We start from the raw sequence: 15,255 nt of genomic DNA, 5'->3' as shown, positions 1-15,255 counted from the left end.
GTTGATTTAGGTGAATTTGAATTGTTTACAAAATGCCAGTCCTGCTTCGACTCATTTGACAACTTCTGACCCTTACTCTCTGCTCATCCTCCCTCTACCTCCCCTCCCCTATCCTCCCCCCTGTCCCCAGTGGGCTGGACTGGGGCCCTGCCCTGTGGGAAGTGGGACTGTGAGTGTGCCATCAAGAGCCAGCCGGGCTGCTGCTGTGTGGCCAATGAGATGACTATGCTAGAGGACAACACCTTCACGCGCATGGTGGACAAATGGGAGCAGCTCACCTGATTGGAAAACGACATCGAGGAAGTCACAGGTACTGGAAAATATGTCTGTTTCCTAGTCAGAATAAGTCAGGAACCATGGTAGGAAGCTTGACATATCCCTAATGTTCATGTCCCAGGCTCCTAACTTCTTCTGTTTTCCTTCCCTCTTTCTGTGACTCAGGCAACAGTAAGATTATGTTTAGCGCGGCGATGAGATCTAGAAGCGACTGCTTCGGGCCCTTCACCAGCAACGTGCCAATCCGCTACTACTTCATCTCTCTCAACCAGGGCAATGGATACAATGACGCTCTGGGTAGGACGCCACACTGCGTTGTCACATCATTTCCCCACATACTTACTGGATAAATAACATAACACAACCTAAAACACACATACTCGCACTCACCCCCACACACACCTACACTCACACACACCTACACTCACATCTCCCTGTGTGTGTCCTCTATCCAGGTACCTTCATCGCCCCCCGCGCCGGCCTCTACTCCTTATCCTTCACGGCCTACTCCAACGTGGGCGTGGACGGCGAGCGTCTCTACCACAAGGTGCAGCTGATGAAGAACAACAAAGTGGTGGCCTCTGTGTGGGAGGACAACCGGGAGAACACGAAGGACAGCGGAACCCAGTCGGTGCTGGTGTCTCTGCGCCAGGGCGACAAGGTGTACGTGGAGCTGCTCTCTGGCAGAAGTCTGTGTGGCAACACCAAGGAGTTCAACAGGTTCAGTGGATACCAGGTCTACCCCTTCACACAGGAGTAGAGGGGAGAGTCATACACACATGAACACACACGTACAGTACATGCATGAATACACACACACAGAAATTCATACATGCATGTGCAAAGACATACGGATATGGCACGCACAAACACATAAACACGCACACATACATGTAGACACATACACATACTTTGTAACAGATCAACTCACTGGCATACTGAGCATGACAATACAAATGTGATGAAATTATGGAAGTGTAACGGATGTGAAATGGCTAGCTAGTTAGCGGTGGTCCGCGCTAATAGCGTTTCAATCGGTTACGTCACTCGCTTTGAGACCCTGAAGTAGTGGTTCCCCTTGCTCTGCAAGGGCCGCGGCCTTTGTGGAGCGATGGGTAACGACGCTTCTTGGGTGACTGTTGTTGATGTGTGCAGAGGGTCCCTGGGTCGGGGCGAGGGGACGCCATAAAGTTAAACTGTTACAGAAGCAGATATTCAAACATTGATCGACATCTAAACTCAAATGCAATTCTACAAAGAGCCAGAGCCTCAAATAAATCATGCAATTACAATGTTCCAAGTGTGTCTATTGGGTGTGTCTGTGCACCATTGTAACCAATAATATTCCATGTATAGTGAAATTCAGACAGTCTGCCTTTGAAATAGTATTGCTTTGAACAAAATAAAAGCTGGTTTGTTACATGAAGCAGGACACGTGTCATCGTGTGCTGTTTATTGTTTTTTGAAATGGCCCTTCACGGGTGTGGTCTTTCCATAGGGTCTAAATTGATTAATGTATCTCTAAATGAATGCTGAGTTAATGAATAATAATGGTACCTACAACCAAATAGGTATACAAGTTGATGATAATGAGCCTTAGGCTAGCTAACCTAAGTGTTATTATGATTGGCTTGTATTTTGTTGTAGTTAGCATAATTATTTAGAATTTAATCAGGGTTCCGACGAGTCATGGAATTGCTGTAATATCTTGGCATTTTTAAATGTGCATTTCAGATTGGAAAAGTCATGCGATTTAATAGAATAATTTCTGAGAAATTGGGAATTACAGGTCTACATACGGATCCCTGTTTGGAAATGAAATGAGCCTATCTTGTATTTTCGGTCGTTTTTTCACATTGCACTGTCCAGTGTGCTTTGGTCTTTGTCTTGAAAATTCTTATCTGTAGTTCGCAAGTCAATCGCAAGTTAACTTTTGTATGTATGAATGGGAAACCTGTTTAATATGGGTCGCTAAAGACCACCAGTCCATTTATTTAATACAACAAATCGAGATCAAATTTAGATGAGACCACATTCGTTCATCTGCAGAAGGGAATTCTGATCCAAAACCACCTCTATTTTGACAACACAGACGCATAACGCTTTCATTGGACAGCAAAATGGTTGTGGCGCGCGAAAGTCAGACCAGAGCATGCTGGCTCAGGCAAGGGGTCGTTGCTTCAAGTTCTGATCAAACCATTAGGATAATGATTGTAGTCAATAACTTAAGTTGGCAAGTTAAGTATGTAACAAGACACGTGATGTAAATTCTATTCACCTAATTAAAATGAAGGCCTACATGGGGGAAAAAGCTCTCGGGAAAAGCGCAGGTCTCGCTCTTAAAAATACTTTTGTAGGCCTACATTTTAATTATGTGTATAGGATTTACATGAGGAGAAAAGCTCTCGGGAAAGCTTAGGTCTCGCTCAGAGAAAATATATTTGCATAGGCTACAATACCAATACAATTGGTATCAACTGTGTGAGTGTGCTATAGTTCGACACGTGTCAATTCATTGGTGGACAGCGCCCTGCTGCTGCGGAAATGGTTCGAGACCCTTTAAGATTGGCAGTAGCCTACTTGAGTAAAGAATATGGCTTTATCCGCCTGACCTTGTCCCCCGGGACAGGCGAGAGATAAGCCTATGTTTTTAGTAGTTTATCTCTGATTTAGGGAAGTGTATGTATTTACTGCTAGCCAAATTAGCAGTTTATCTTAGTGAATGGCCTATAGGACTTGGTATCATAATTTTGAATTGACTAAACACTTATCTATTGATTATTTTGTTAATATTAAAGTCTTGAAATTGAAATTCATTGACGAAGACCCATAGAACCATAGAAATAGATCTGATCAGAGCAAATGGCCCACATTGTGACGCTTCATAGTTGCCATGGTAGTAGCATCGTTGCATCATGCCTAGAACACTGAGGAAAGCAGAGAAGTTGTGAAATCTGAATTGAACCTCACTGGGCAAGCTAATTACTATTCAGCTGACTTTTCAGTCTCTCTGGTGGATTATTACAGAGCTTCATTGGAACAACTTGAATCAATTATGTTCTTGAAATTTCAACATCATTGGAACGTTTGAGCCTGTGATCTTCACCATTGGCACAGGTAAGAGTGAAGGTGAGTATGATTGTTATGTTTGTTGCTTCTCCCATTTCTCTGGAGGAGTTTTACAAATGTGTTGTCGATTCCACCGTAGTGATTACAAACATCAAATCATGTAAAGTAGGATACATAACAATAACTTGATTGGAAGGCCAGTTACAATCCCCCGGTACTGGGATACCCAGGTTTGAGATCCGCAAGGGGAGTTGCACTATTGGTGTTCGCTAAAATCGCTACCTGTGTGGCAGCGATTAGTTAGTCTATTAGGGGCCATTGGAGAGGTGTGCTCACGTGAGCGACTTGCTATAGTGAAGTGTGGGGACAAACGTTCCAGACATCATAGAACACCTCAACATGTTTTTGTTGTTGCATTTTTTGTGATATAACGTCGTGTTTCCTAGCAAAGAGTGGTGCGGTTTCTAATGAACTGTAAATAAGGTAACTGCTTCACCCTACAGTTAGCCAACGTGCTTACAATTAGTCAGCAACCCGTTTCTACACTATTTTAATAGCTACCGCCACTGCTCCAATTGTGGGTAGCTGGTATGCCTATGGGCTGAGAGATCCGCAAGGATTGTTGCACTATTGCTATTTGCTAAAATCGCTACACTGGTGGCAGTGGTGGGATGGTCTCTTCGGGGCCATTGGAGTGGTGTGCCCACGTAGGGACTTGCTATGGGAACACACACCCCCGAACAGAGGGGATAGTTTAACAAACCATACATTGGAAACTTGTTTCTATCCCTCCCGCGAAAGGGTTAACTGTCATTGTCGCAGTGGTTTGCAGGTCTGCCTACATAATAGGCCTTCCCTACCAAGAGATATGCAATAGGAGGTGCACTGTCACTGTTTGCTAAAATCGCTCATGCAATATTTTATCATACAAACATTTATTCAACTTGATCAAATACAGAACATGAAAAGAGTTGGTTGGATAAAAAATAAAACGATATTGCCTCCATGGAACGACTGTAGTTTATTCACCAAGTTCTGCCTGATGGACTCTGACGCCGCCCTGTGGGTGTTGACAGTTAAGCCTGAGTCAAGAAAGATCCACCAGGTAAGGAATATAATGCAGCTCATACCTCTTACGTATTCCATGTGTAATAGATGGTAATATAATGTTATGACCTCTCTGCCCTATGCAAGTCCCAGGGTCAGCTGGTCTGGCTGTCCGTACCTGGTAAGGGCCCCTTGCATGGTTACACAGTCCACTCACTGCCTCATGAGCATTGTGGAGCTACTGGAAGATCTCAGACTGTGATCTTCACTATTGCCAGTGAGAAGAGCGACTATGATTTTGATGTTGTTGCCTCTACCATGTTTTTATTTGTAAAAAATGATTTAACTAGGCAAGTCAGTTAAGAACAAATTCTTATTTACAATGACAGCCTATGAACAGTGGGTTAACTGCCTTGTTCAGGGGCAGAACAACAGATTTTTACCTTGTCAGCTCGGGGGTTTGATCTAGCAACCTTGCAGTTACTGGCCCAACACTCTAACCACTAGGCTACCTGCCTGGAGGACTTTTACAGATGTGTTGCGGATTCCACCAAGAGCTGGGATGAGACCCATGACATCGTGAGAGAGTATTACAGTAAACTGGTTGAAAAGAGGGATGCATTGAATGTAGATATTGGTGAAAGGGACCGCAACATGTAAGTAGAACCATTTTCATTTCTCTCAAAAAACGAATCAAACCAAAACAACAATTTATAATCAAAGTGTTCATTGGTACCAAATTCAGGTATGTGAGGCGATTACATACACAAATCATGTGTGATAAAGTAGGCTACAAAACAGGACATAAATGAATCATAATAATTGAAAACAATTTCAACTCTATTGTAACTTGGGCCAGGATTCAATCAATGGAGCATTGTCGAACAAGCACACTGCACTTGACTTCTAAAGGTAATGTATGCTTGAACCGAAGTGTGATGAAACACCTTGGGCCCTATTAAATCAGATACGGTATAAGTAAGTAAGCGTTGCCTGAGTCAGAATGGTCCATAGGGTAGGAACCCTATCTCTTGATTCTGTAGCGTGAGGCAGCTTGATGTACAAGTATACCCCCTGGATAGGACACTAGACTATCGCTGGGCCTTACCAACAAACCATCTCCTTAATGCTGAGAGCCAAGCAGAAAGGCATCGGGTACCATTTTTAGAGTTTTTGGTATGACTCAAACCGGGTATCAAACCTCCAACCTTCCAATCTCAGGGCAGACACTAACCACAAGGCCACTGAGTTGGTTAAAATAAGTATATCTTAGAATCTAAAATAATGTAAACCTAAACATATTTAACACTGTTTTATTCACAAAAATAATCAAAATGCTCATTCAAGCAGTGTATAAAAGAATGTCAGACAAACCCAGAAACCAGCTTTGATTGAATAGGCCCGACTAATGTTAGTAGCCATCGCAGATACATAATACACTCACTGTGCACAGTTTAACTGTTGACTCGTTTTGCCCACTAAAGGGCACATGAAATGCCAAATACTGTATTTCCTGAAATGTAAAAAAGCAATGCGCTATGTTGAGTTTAGAGAGATTATGGGGGATATTGGATGACATACTGTACATGGCCTCTGGCGGCATTGTGTAACCCTGTAAACACATGTCTTCTCTCACTGCTTATCCTAATTTATTATAAACCAGCGAGGGGCTGGATGTAAGCAAACTCCTCCACTCTTATAAACTCACTCTGACGTATGACCCTACGCACACGTATGCTCGCATGCATATACAAATGCCGAACATCCACACACATGCACACGCTCACGCACATACACACATCAGATTAAAGTCTCAGAGCGTGAGGGTTTAAACTGAGACATGGCGATCATTCCAGCGGACTGGGATTTAAAGTGAATGAAAGGGTTCTGGTTTGACATGAAAATATGCATACTGTTACAGGTTCGTCTTGTTTCAATAAATGTATTGATGATTATTGAATGGTAATAGATCCATATTGTACAGTATCATATGCTAAGGCACCCCTGTCAATTTACCATTCAGAAGGCGATGACAACCGTAAGAACACTCTGGTTGCATAGAAAGGCTGCGTGTCTTTTAGTCAAGCAAAACACGTCAGCGGTTGCGGTTTGTATAATTATTTGGGCGGGAAACTGACGTGGGCGCACAGGGACGAAGGAGTTTAGTTTCTGCTGCAGCATTCACGCTAAAATATAACGCGTTGCGGCACTGCTTCACATAGGGATAGTGTACGAGAGTGGAGAGGTCATGCGTCTCACACTTTTGAGGTTTTACGGTACTTTTCACTATGCAATAAACAAGTATTTATATGTAACTATCATTGGCCTTGTGGTTAGTTACCGCCCAGGAAGATTGGGGGTTTGATCCCTGGTCAAGTCATACCAGACTCTAAAAATGGGACCTGCATTAAGGAGATGGATTGGGGTTAAGGCCCTGCGACACATCCTGTCCAGGAGTTGTACATCAAAGCTGCCTCGTGATGTAAACGGTAGGCTACTGCCATATGGGCCATTCTGGCTAGGACGAAGCTTACTTGTAGGAGTGGTGCATCACTTCGTGCCAGGGTTTTTTCGCGTGATTTGAGTGGGTTGCCCCCTCTAGCTCGTGCGGTGGAGATCTTCGTTGGCTATACTCAACCTTGTCTCAGGGTAGTAAGTTGGTGGTCTGTTGATATCCCTCTAGTGGTGTTGGGGCTGTGCTTTGGCAAAGTGGGTGGGGTTATATCCTGCCTGGTTTGCCCTGTCCAGGAGTATTGTAGAAAGGGGCCACAGTGTCCTCTGACCCCGTCTCACTCTCCAGTATCTATGCTGCAATAGTCTATGTGCCGGGGGCTAGGGTCAGTCTGTCCTATCTGGTGTATTTCTCCTGTCTTATCTGGTGTCCTGTGTGAACTTATATGCTTCCTCTAATTCTCGCATCTGTCTCTCTGTCTCGAACATGTTGAAGAACTATCTGGCCTTAATGGCCATGCAATCTTAGAATCTCTACCCGGCACAGTCAGAATATGACTGGCCACCCCTCAGAGCCTGGTTCCTCTCTAGGTTCCTGCCTTTCTAGGGAGTTTTTCCGAGCCACCGTGCTTCTACATCTGCATTGCTTGCTGTTTGGGGTTTTAGGCTGTGTTTCTGTATAACCACTTTGTGACAACTGCTGATGTAAAAAGAGCTTTATAAATAAATACATTTGAAAATGTAAATTTGTCCGAAGCTTACTTACATACCTGAAGGCCTTTGTGTTTTACTAAGTCTGGTTACTGAGACTTGTGATCTTTCTGGAAATATTCCACTTGATTGATTTCCAGATTCCAGACACAATGCGTGCCTGACTACTTCCAGAAGTGGTCAGGAAGATCCGATCACAATCAGATCACAATGTATCGTTTAATCTTCTACACCTCTCCAAAAATGTGTGCACATTCAGAATGTAGACAAGATAAGAACAAAGGGTGCATGTTAGCACCAGGTTTAAAAGGGGCTTGTGATACCTTGATGAGATGGGAGGAGACACAGTGAGACAGAAGCCACAACAACTGACTTAATGTAGGAAACAATGGTTGGCATTGGGTGTGAGGCAAAGTGAGTTTACACTACTGGAGTCTGGCAAGAGAAGGAGTGTTGGTAATAAGAAGGGAATGTGTTACTAACTATGACATCCACGCATCCTCTCTTCCCCACCCCCATTTCTCTCTCACCACACACACACACACACACGTTCGCCCAAACACAACTCAGCATGCCAGTTGAGGAGCATCCTGGACATAAAAGGTCTGCTGTGGTCTGATGGTGAGATGACTCTTGTCTTCACTCATTTATCTCTCTCAACCTCAGACTCCCTCTCCTCCTCCCTTTACTACTCCTCCTCCTCTCGCACGGCCCTCCCATCTCTGTGGTCACACATCCCCCCTCTCCTCTCTCATCAAATTTCTGACATCAATAACAGACTTTCGGAAATATGAAGGGGGGAAAGAACAGATGTGGTCTGTTGAAACAATCTGTGCCACTATCCACGGGCCTGATATCCTGATGGGCCCTTAACGACCACCTCTATTCATCACCTCCTTCTACTCGAGCCTCCCTTTCCATCCTCTCTTTTTCTCTCTTCCCAGGCAGCGCCTCTCTCTCTCTCTCCTCTGCTGATGGAGTGGTGTGGTGAAGTATTTGGAGTATTCCTGCTGACCAAACCAAAGCCTCCTGGCAGAGCTCCCCTCGCACTGAACAGGCCTTCCCAAATAAGGATGCACTTTTTTAACAGACAAGAAAAAAAGAGAAAAATCAAGAAAGACAGGGGAGGAGAGAGGGAAAGCACTAGACAAAAGGAGGGAGGGATGGAAGGAGAGTAGACAGAAAGCCCATGCCCTTTTAAGGCTGCGGTTTCCTATTTACTCTCTCTCCCTCTCTCCTTCTTAGCTAAATCCATGTTTATACATGGTGCTAACATGTGCCCTGAGTCCTGCTCTTGTCCACATTCCGATTGTGCCCAAATGTTTTGATAGGTGTAGATTAAAAGACACATTGTGATCTGATAGTGATCAGATCTTCCTGACCACTTTAGGAGGTAGTCAGACATGCATCATGTCTGGATATCAATCAAGTGTAAACAGATCTGAGTGGTCAAAGCATTTAACTGATCATTATACCGTCATTGACAGGTAGCACCATTGACTTATGGCTTCCATAATTGTCTTAAAATAAATAAAATCATATTATTTTGAAATAATTTCTGTCAAATAATTTGCATACAGGGAGCCACCAACTAATATAGTCACAATGCGGACACAGTGGACGGATAGGAGACACATTTTAATACAATGTGTAGACGTGACAAACCTTGACCAGATAGTGGTTGGATCATATTGATGAGATCATGAAACTCACATGTTAGCACAAGGTTTAAACAAGGCTTACGAGAAGTGAAGTCATTTCAGCTTGTCTGGTCCTTTTAAGCCAGCACTTTTCCGAGGGAGGACTTTGCTGGAGCTAGAAGTATACAAACACTCAGTCACACACACGGACACACACACCTCCTGACCCAGCGCTTGTACAGAAGAAAGACTCTTCGCTTCATACTTTAACACAGTGAGTATATCTCTTTACTGTTGCTGCTTTTGGGTTCCAGTCAGAAGAACACCTTGCTGAGAGGGGTGTCTGTCTGTCTGTCAGTCCTGTGATGGAATCCTGAGTGTACAGAGCTAGAAGACGCATATGGCTGTCTGTCAGCTATGTCATCGGTTAAGACTTTGAGAAAAGTAACCTTGTCAGACTGGCATTGTGTTTCTCTAACCATGTTTTCATTGTTTCACTAATCATCTGTATGTCTGTGTGTCTCATACTCCATCCTGTGTGTGACTGGGTGTGAATAGACACACAAATACTACTGATCTATGTGGGATGGTGTCTTGCTCAATGGGTTACCAGGTGCTAGACGGATGGGATATGTAGTTCTGATATGAGCTAGCGTGTTTCTACTGTAGAATAACCATCCAAATCAGTCCCAAAGATGTAAAGGTAACAGAGAAAAAGTTTGACCAGCTTGGTCATAGAGAGAGATCTGGAATAGGCAGCACAGCAGCTCCTCTTGTAAGAGACACACTTGCATAGCTCAGTTTTCACTTGCAAATGACTGAGTGCCATACGTTAGCTTTGGCTAGGAATTCAATAGCCAACAAAAGTCCACGGCAGACACACTTTCCAAAGAAGAAAAACACACGCACACACACACAGACAAAGATGCAAACAAGTAACACAGCGGCTTTCATTGATCATATGGGATTAATCAATTCCGTTTCTCAGCCTAATGTTTTCTGTGGGTGAGCGGAAGTGTGTGTTTGAGAGACAGAGAGATAACACTGGAGACCTACAGCAGCAGCTTCAGTAGCTGTGGAGTTATCTACAGTACCGTATGCCTAGCAGGAGTAAAGTCCCAGAGGATAGCTGACCAGCAGCAGGAGATAAGACTATCTTGAGCTCCGTTTCAGTGGCACTGCAGCGCCGCTGGCAGTACGTCATGGCTTCAGCCACAGTTCACAGACCACAGCTTTCAAACTGCTTTATGGTGAGACAGCCAGCTGTGTTACCATGGCGAGACAGAAACACAGAAGTAAAACAGACATGAAAGGAGAGATGGATGGTGATGTCAAATGTTCATGAGGATAAGTGGACACTGTTTCAAACTGTAGTACCAGTAGTCCAAACACATAGTCTACATGTCCTACCAAATGTAGAACTCACTATAATCAGGTCAAAATAGAAACATAGCTATGTAATTAACACACATACAGACCCCCCCCCCCACCACACACACACACACACACACACACACACACACACACACACACACACACACACACACAGACATCCCAGACTGACGCCAACCAACAGGCCAGCCTGACATACTGTTCTGGACTGGAGATGTCAGAGACAGAGCTTGATGCCAAACCCAACAGTACAGTAGGTCCCTAAGCATACATAAATACCATAATGGAACCAGGGTCCCGTCCCATGTGAACTGACCTCTCAGGCCATCCATTTCACCTCTGTGGAGGGCTGTGACCTGTACTGGCAGTAGCACAGAGAAGAAAGCGGCTTTCCACATTGGAGGAACATCAGTCTAATTTCTGTTTGTCAAAATGCTTGTTTATGAGGCATAGGTCTAGACCAACTGGAGTGAAAAAGTAATGACATGGCTAGCAGCCCGACATTCCTCACATTCCTCTGTAATGTTTCTATAATTATGCACCATGCAAGGGTTTGACTGAGTGTGTGTTAGGGTGAGGTTGGGAGCTTATTGTGGTCCTACTCTGAGGAGGAGGATGTGGGGCATATTAGGCACGTTTCTTGTTAAGAGTTCATTTGATCACCTGTGAACTACAGCAGTCTGTCAATAAGGTTCCATGAAACAACTGAGCAGCTTGAAACACTAAAGAACCTCCTCTCAAGTTTCTGTATTTTGAAGGCTTCATATTCGTGTGACTGGATTGTTGGCAAATAGTGTCTAGAAGGACTGTGCCTTGGTCTACTTCTTTGCATGATGGAGCAGCACTAATGTTTGACTGGGCCCAGTGCCAGACAGTCCAGGGCTGTGTGTTGATGGCTGCCAATCCAACACAATGTGGTGAGAGATACATGCTCTTAATGCCAATGTTCAACAAATGACTGCTGGCTCAGAAAACTAGGTTAATGGCAGCTGATCGATACATTTTCTCTTAAGTGTTGCCTGATTTAAACTGATGAGTCAATATGGTAATGAGGAAGTGGAGGCACATAACGTGGATTAAGGAACTCTTGGAGAGAGCTGAGTTTCAAATGAATCTTTTTGTAGAAACACAAGAAAGAAATAAGCATGAAGATTGAAGAATAAATATTGTCTTCCATTTGTTGCTTGTGTTGCTGCTAGTAAGGTTTTTTGAGCTTGCTACAGGTCATCATTCAAATACTAGGCATCGAAGGGTCCATGCTGACCTTGTGGTGGAGTGTGAGTAGTTGGGTCCAACTAAAACTATGCAAATACATACTTAGAAAAAAAGGTGCTATCTAGAATCTAAAGGGGTTCTTCGGCTGTATCTACGGTATAGGAGAACCCTTTTGGTAGAACCCTTTTGGGTTCAATGTAGAACGCTTTCCACAGAGAGTTCTACATGGAATCCAAAAAGGTTCTACCTGGAACCAAAAAGGGTTCTCCTATGGGGAGAGCCGAATAACCCCTTTGGAGCTATTTTGTGTAGATAAGGCAACTGGCTCCTTGAGACACATGAAGTGACCAGATCTTACTATTGCCATTGGCTACCCCATCCAACAGCAGTCTGGGGAAGGACCGACTTGACCTCCAGTCAGGATGAAGATAAACTCCAGGTGGTAACATTTAACATTTGACCTTCAACCCCCAGGTCGTGGTATCCTGACATCAAGATGGCAAACAAGGTGATAAGTGTGCATTGATATGGGCTTTGCACTTGGCAGCTTGGCCCAAAAGCAACAGTTTTGCAAGCAATGGTGTTGGTGGCGCCTAGTGTGTTTGAGAGAGGCAGAGAGACACAAAAAGAGAGTGATTCTGCTGATTCTAGGGCTCCCATTGTACAGCACTTTGGCTCCTGATATTTAGTTCTGTAATTAATGCAGATGGCTGAACTGGTGTGCATTCGGAGACAATCATCTTTGGGAGGGAGCGGCTCAAATACACGCCTTTATAAATGCATGACATCTATATGTGTGTAAGTGTTCGCAGGCGTATTTGTGAGTGAATGTGCCATTTGTCCAATGTCTTAATGTGTCCGCATGCGAATCTGCATATATATCCACAAAGCTGTTGGAAATGACTTGACTTGCAACTAAGGTAATATCTGTTTCAGTCAAGGGCCAATGGAAAAAGGAGTCCCTTTGTATTAGTTATGATAGCAGATTATAGCACAAGGGACATGCAAATGGAGGTGTACATGCTCACCTCAGGCACTACTTATATAGAACCTGTCATACAACATACATTATACATAGTCAATGTCACAATGTAATCTTAACCATGGAATACTTTCAGGTCTAATACCAGATCAAGATGTTCTCAGATGTTATAGAACAGGGATCATCAACTAGATTCAGGCGCAGGACGATTTTCTTCTTGAGTGGATGATCAGGGGGCCGGAACATAATTACAAATAATCTGTAAACTGCAAATTGACCGCAAGAAGCCCAAACGGCTATAAGATTTTACAAATACATAATTATTTTAAAACCTCGCTTTAGTTGTATACAATTACATACTTTATATCTCTCTATTATTCGTGGGAATACTCAGGAACAGATTTCCAAAATTAAAATCACTGGTGTTTTTTGTCTTTTATGTCCAACAATAAACTAATAACAAAAAATGCTCATAAAACTCAGAAAAATATACCAAAAAAATTGTCAGAAAACAGCAGTTGGGGAATCCTATCATATAACAACTTCCTTTCCTAAAATAAATATCCATATTTCCTCTATTTAATATCTGTTCTACTCCACTCCTTCTTTCCCTCAATCCTTCTCTCCCTTTCGGTGGGAAAGGGACCTCAGGTAGGCATGGCCAACAAAGGTCCATCTTATGGCATGAGCCGGGTGGTGCAGGACAAGATTGACAAGAAGTACGACGCTGAGGTGGAGGAGCTTTTGGTGCAGTGGATTGTGGCCCAGTGTGGATCTGGAGTTGGGAAGCCTGAGGCTGGCAAACTGGGCTTCCAGGACTGGCTCAAGGACGGATGTGTGAGTACCAACCTAATGCCTAAGACCCCTCAGACTGAAACATACATTTTAACTTAACAGCATTCAGAATTCATATGAGCCATTTATTTGGACCATCTTTATTCGATCTAAAGATTTGTGTAGAGAATGGAGAAACAAACACTTTGGAAATCAGATGATGATCATATACAATTTAAAACAACAAATGGGCCAAGTATCGAACCTTGGGGGACCCCACAAGAGTATATGACGGTACAGATGGTTATTTTCTGCCAACATACTCTTACTCTTGTCTTTATGTTCCTATTCCCCAGGTCCTGAGTGAGCTCATTAACAGCCTGCATAAGGACAACAAGCCCATCAAGAAGATAGCCAGCTCAAGCATGGCCTTCAAACAGATGGAGCAGATCTCACAGTTCCTGACTGCTGCCGAGAGCTACGGTGTCATCAAGACCGACATGTTCCAGACCGTGGACCTCTGGGAAGGTTCGCAAAGCATGTCCATCTCGCATATCATCAAACAATCACAATGACAACACAGGGCATTACATATGCCACAGATAACAGCGGATGTCGTGGTGGGCACATACAACGGTGTAGTGTACTGTCGCTATGGTGTGGAGACTTATAAACCCTGCTGTGATTTTGTGGTGACAGGGAAGGATTTAGCTGCAGTCCAGAGGACACTGATGTCCCTCGGCAGTGTGGCTGTCACCAAGGATGACGGCAACTACCACGGCGACCCCAACTGGTTCTTCAAGTGAGTTAGAAGAATGTGAAGATTGCTGATGTTGCATTGCTCGTGTATTCAGCCAGTGCTGTGGCTGTTTAAAGCTGGGGTGTGTATTGTGCTGTGCCAGTGTGTGTTTTTGAGTTCATTTTTCATGTGCCCTTGCAGGAAAGCCCAGGAGAACCGGAGGGAGTTCACAGACGACCAGCTGAAGGCGGGGAAGGGTGTGATTGGCCTGCAGATGGGCTCTAACAAAGGGGCCAGCCAAACTGGCATGTCGTACGGGGCCACCCGACAGATTCAATAATAAATACCAAACCACTGACCCTTGTCCTTTCCCCTCCCTTCTCCACCACGCCCTGCACTGCCCTCCTCCCCCCTCCGCCCCACTCACTGCAGCTACAACAGGCCCAACAGATTGTCTTAATGCCTCAACTCAACCTTATCCCAGTGTAGTAGGAACAGTCTCACTAGTATCACACACACCACTATGACCAAACTTGATCAGCCCAATCTATTACAACCCAAATCTACACTACAAATGCCATATGTGAAATGTGAGGCTTAAGGTGAAAGGGACAACATGCATATACAGCTGTCAATCACTCATCCTCAAATGCAATTCTCATGTTTACATGACTGATATTTGAATCATAGAGAAGGCACTGAAGCAACTAAGCTATGTCTTCTTAGAACAAGGACATTCTATCCAAATGTAGAAACATTGAGAGATTGCTTGAGAGATCGTTTGAAAAATACCAAATAAAAAGGAAGGAAATTAGGTTGAAGCTCATTGTGTCTTCATTGTGTCATGGATGACTTAAGTTAACAGTGCAATACTGTATGTACCGATCCCGGACAGCTGCTATGACCTTTAACAGACCCATATTTTTGTACAGAGTCTTATTGACTCCATTTGTCCTAGG

The 15,255-nt window shown here is 43.9% G+C and overlaps 2 protein-coding genes across 3 annotated transcripts; both read left to right on the top strand.

The window, feature by feature from the left end:
- The first annotated feature begins 140 nt into the window (after nucleotides 1-140).
- Nucleotides 141-1,706, top strand: LOC139547847 (complement C1q-like protein 4). Its single transcript, XM_071356979.1, has 3 exons — nucleotides 141-310; nucleotides 442-573; nucleotides 732-1,706. The coding sequence occupies exons 2-3, from the start codon at nucleotides 456-458 to the stop codon at nucleotides 1,034-1,036; spliced, it is 423 nt and encodes a 140-aa protein (XP_071213080.1). The 5' UTR covers nucleotides 141-310; nucleotides 442-455; the 3' UTR covers nucleotides 1,037-1,706.
- Nucleotides 1,707-9,275: 7,569 nt separating this feature from the next.
- On the top strand, nucleotides 9,276-15,110 carry tagln (transgelin). 2 transcript variants are annotated; one of them, XM_071358235.1, is made up of 6 exons: nucleotides 9,354-9,468; nucleotides 12,276-12,309; nucleotides 13,426-13,620; nucleotides 13,914-14,085; nucleotides 14,257-14,359; nucleotides 14,498-15,110. In XM_071358235.1, exons 2-6 carry the CDS (start codon nucleotides 12,298-12,300, stop codon nucleotides 14,634-14,636), a joined length of 621 nt encoding a protein of 206 aa, XP_071214336.1. In that variant the 5' UTR covers nucleotides 9,354-9,468; nucleotides 12,276-12,297; the 3' UTR covers nucleotides 14,637-15,110. The 2 variants fall into 2 exon arrangements, with proteins under 2 accessions (XP_071214337.1, XP_071214336.1); XM_071358236.1 differs by lacking the exon at nucleotides 12,276-12,309 and having other exon boundaries at nucleotides 9,276-9,468.
- Nucleotides 15,111-15,255: the final 145 nt, after the last annotated feature.

This window comes from Salvelinus alpinus, chromosome 21, assembly GCF_045679555.1.
Source record: "Salvelinus alpinus chromosome 21, SLU_Salpinus.1, whole genome shotgun sequence".
In the NCBI taxonomy this organism is placed as follows: Eukaryota; Metazoa; Chordata; class Actinopteri; order Salmoniformes; family Salmonidae; genus Salvelinus; species Salvelinus alpinus.
Note: the sequence above shows the minus strand (reverse complement) of the source record. Positions and strands in the feature narration are given on the sequence as shown.